Source organism: Nicotiana tabacum, chromosome 12 (genome assembly GCF_000715075.1).
Source record: "Nicotiana tabacum cultivar K326 chromosome 12, ASM71507v2, whole genome shotgun sequence".
Classification (NCBI taxonomy): Eukaryota; Viridiplantae; Streptophyta; class Magnoliopsida; order Solanales; family Solanaceae; genus Nicotiana; species Nicotiana tabacum.
In genome coordinates, this window is record NC_134091.1 from 91,485,670 (window position 1) to 91,488,729 (window position 3,060).

The 3,060-nt window shown below is 36.5% G+C and overlaps 1 protein-coding gene across 1 annotated transcript; it reads right to left on the reverse strand.

Annotated features, from left to right (window-relative positions):
* Positions 1-432: 432 nt before the first annotated feature.
* Positions 433-2,007, reverse strand: LOC107814048 (metalloendoproteinase 2-MMP). Its single transcript, XM_016639373.2, has one exon. It carries the CDS (start codon positions 1,700-1,702, stop codon positions 602-604), a length of 1,101 nt encoding a protein of 366 aa, XP_016494859.1. The 5' UTR covers positions 1,703-2,007; the 3' UTR covers positions 433-601.
* Positions 2,008-3,060: the final 1,053 nt, after the last annotated feature.

Consider the following 3,060-nt stretch of genomic DNA (forward strand, 5'->3'; position numbering starts at 1 on the left):
TGAGTTTATTTGTTTTTTTAAGGAAGTCTGGTGCAAAAGGCTGCTAGTTATATTGGTCTTTTTCTTCTGAGAGTAGTTATATTGGTCTTTTTCTTCTGAGAGGGGTTTAAAAAGTTTGTTTAGACCCTGTTTTGTACAAATATACTTGGTAATTAATAAACTTAATTGTCCAAAAACACTCGTTTCCTTTGGGTCATGTAAGCATAAAAGTAGCAAAGACGTGAAAATTAGAAGAGAATGTGAACAGTCGTCGTCCAAACATTTGATACCCACAAACGAAAAGCCGACTTTTAATACAATGTTTAATTAATATATATATATATATATATATATATATATATATATATATATATATATATATAAAATATAAAAAATATAAAAAAGGAGTTTCAGCAAACAGATGTGGATTTATCTGCCTCAAAATAGAGTCAATTTTTATTCAAGTAAAAAAGAGAATAGCTAAAACTATACATAAAACAACCATTTACAAGCATAATGGAATTAACATCTAGTGAAACAATCTTCATTAAAAGACAACGTAATGGCGTATGATATTTTAAATTTTTTAAAATGAATTAAATAATACAGAAATATAGTATTTTTAAATTAAATGGACAAATGATGATAAGAAGAATGCAACGACCACGTGAACCCATAATGAACCAAATATCGGGGCTCCATTTGTGTCATTCTCTTGCGTCGGAGTCAAAACTGTGTTCGGCCCAGTAAAATTCGGGTTAGACCCGTATAACACCTGGACTCCCTGAATATCATCATTTGCAAGCTCCACTCTTCGGGTACCTGCTGCTAAACTCGGGTACATAATAGAATCTTCTACAGAAGAATGGCCCAAACCCAATAAATGCCCGATTTCATGAACCGCAACCGATTCAAGATCCACCGCCGATAATATTGAAAAGAAATTCCCTTCATCAATCGGCACGCCGTTGATGACCCAATTCTCGTCGCCGTCCAAGTGAAAATGTCCCCCCGGCGGCGAAAACGCGTGTGCTAATGTCCCCATCGGACCATCAAACGGCTCGCCGTCGTTGTGATCTCCGGCGAAAAACCCGATCTTAATATCGGCCGATTGAAACGACGCCGTTTCAGAGAAGGTCAACGGGGTTACCTCCGACCACCGTTCAAATGCGCGTGAGAACACACTCTTAATGTTATCCGTCAGGCCGTTCTGCGGTAGAAACGCGTATGTCAAATCTGTCTTGCTCGCCGGCCACCGTGGTCTGCCCGGAAAAAACGAGTAGTGAGCCACCGTGTGCATCGACGGAGAACCTGCCGGCGGCTTGCCGGAGTTCATTGTACTGGTGCCGTTAACTACATCGGCGTTTCCACATCTGGGTCTTATAAGATGCTGAATCGTCGGCGCGTCGAGTACACCGGTGGTGTTGAGGTTGAAGTTTTGCTGGTAAGTCTTGAGCGCAGATTCAAGAGCATCATCAAAGTCATCTGTAAAGTTACTCAAAGAAGGAATGTACCCAAAATTATAAAAATAATTTTTAATTTTAGCCAAGCCGTCGACTTTCTGACCGGCGTGGCAACCCAATAACTTGTGGAAAGCATCCCAAGCAGTGTTATTAGGCTTCAATAAAGAAGGAGGAATTGAAGAGATATTTGGGAAGAAATGAGCTGAAGCTGGCGATAAGCTTAGAACAAAAACAATGGCGATAAATAAAGGAATCCTCATTTCGGGTTATTTTTTGGGTGCTTTATTCTGTTGAAAAGTGGAAGATAGAAAAAATTGGTAATAGTATTTGAGCTCTAAGGGCTATGGATCCGAAGTTTTTGATGATGGGTTATGGAGCTTTGGGTAAGAAGGAGAATGAATTGGAAGGAAATGTTCTGGTATTTGAGCTTTATAGGCTATGATTTTTATAATTGGATTTATGGAGTTTACTGTAAGAAGGAGAAAAGGTCTGCGTGGTACATTTGACTACACAAGAAGTCGTGTTTCTTGGAAGTTTTGTAAAACCAGTTGGAATAGTTCCTTTAGGGCTGCTGCTACTAGTGACGGAGGTAGCCATATAGATATGGGTTTAATTAAAGTTATAATTTTGAGAAATAATAATTATGAAAATAGAAAATATGATGGGTTTAATATTAAAAATATTAAAATTCATAAAATTTAAATCTTAAATCTGTCTTTTGCTACTATAAGGTACAGAGAATGACAATAATATTTTCGTAATTGATGTTTAAAGTTTGTGGTAAATTTCTAAATCAACAAATCAATATGCTCATAACCTAGAGAAAATACTTCATTTTCAGTTGACAAAAATGCCGAATAACGTGTTGAATAGTAGGTTTTTCTGTTTTTTTTGGGGCTCAAGTGGACTTTAAAGGGCGATTGGATAGTTGGCTATTGTCCGAAAAGAAAAGGACAATTTGGCAATTAGAATATAAATAGAGAAAAATGAAAAACCAAAACAAAAAAAAAAAAAAAAAAAAAAAAGGACAACACATGCTGAATAATTAGTTTCTAGGAACCAGGAAGGATCGCAGTCGATTCCTTCCTTTACCTAAAGCAGCCTCAGAGTTTCATCTTCATTATTTAAAGAAGAATAAGACCCTACACCTTTCAAGAAGATTTGACAAACTCAGGATGGTCATATGCGGTGGTTCAACTGCTTCCGTTCTCTGGCGAATTTGTTTCATTGGTTGATGGCTTTCTGTATAACTATGTTAGCCATTTACTTAAGTGTTACGCAGTTTTAAATGTTATTGAACTGGAAATAGCATTTGAGGTCTAACAGTTATTCTAATTTTTTAAAAGAATAAAGTCGTCATGGACAATGAAATTCGACTACTAAATATTTCAAGTTTTATGGCATTTGAACAGTTTTCTAGACGATGTTGCCGTATTTGTCTTTTAGAAAGTTTAGTTCAAATACTAATACTTTTATTTGAAAAAGAATATGAAGACCATTATTTTAGACGCGTGGGGACGCATTTTACCTAAGAAGCTAGAGATGGTCCCCGGATATGAGTCATTTCATTAAAGCTGTTTTTGAGTCCGGATCACTTCCCTTGATTGGTTTGACAATT

What these genes read in the sequence shown, in the direction of transcription:
- LOC107814048 (XM_016639373.2), bottom strand. Translation starts at nt 1,702, where the DNA reads ATGAGGATTCCTTTATTTATCGCCATTGTTTTTGTTCTAAGCTTATCG.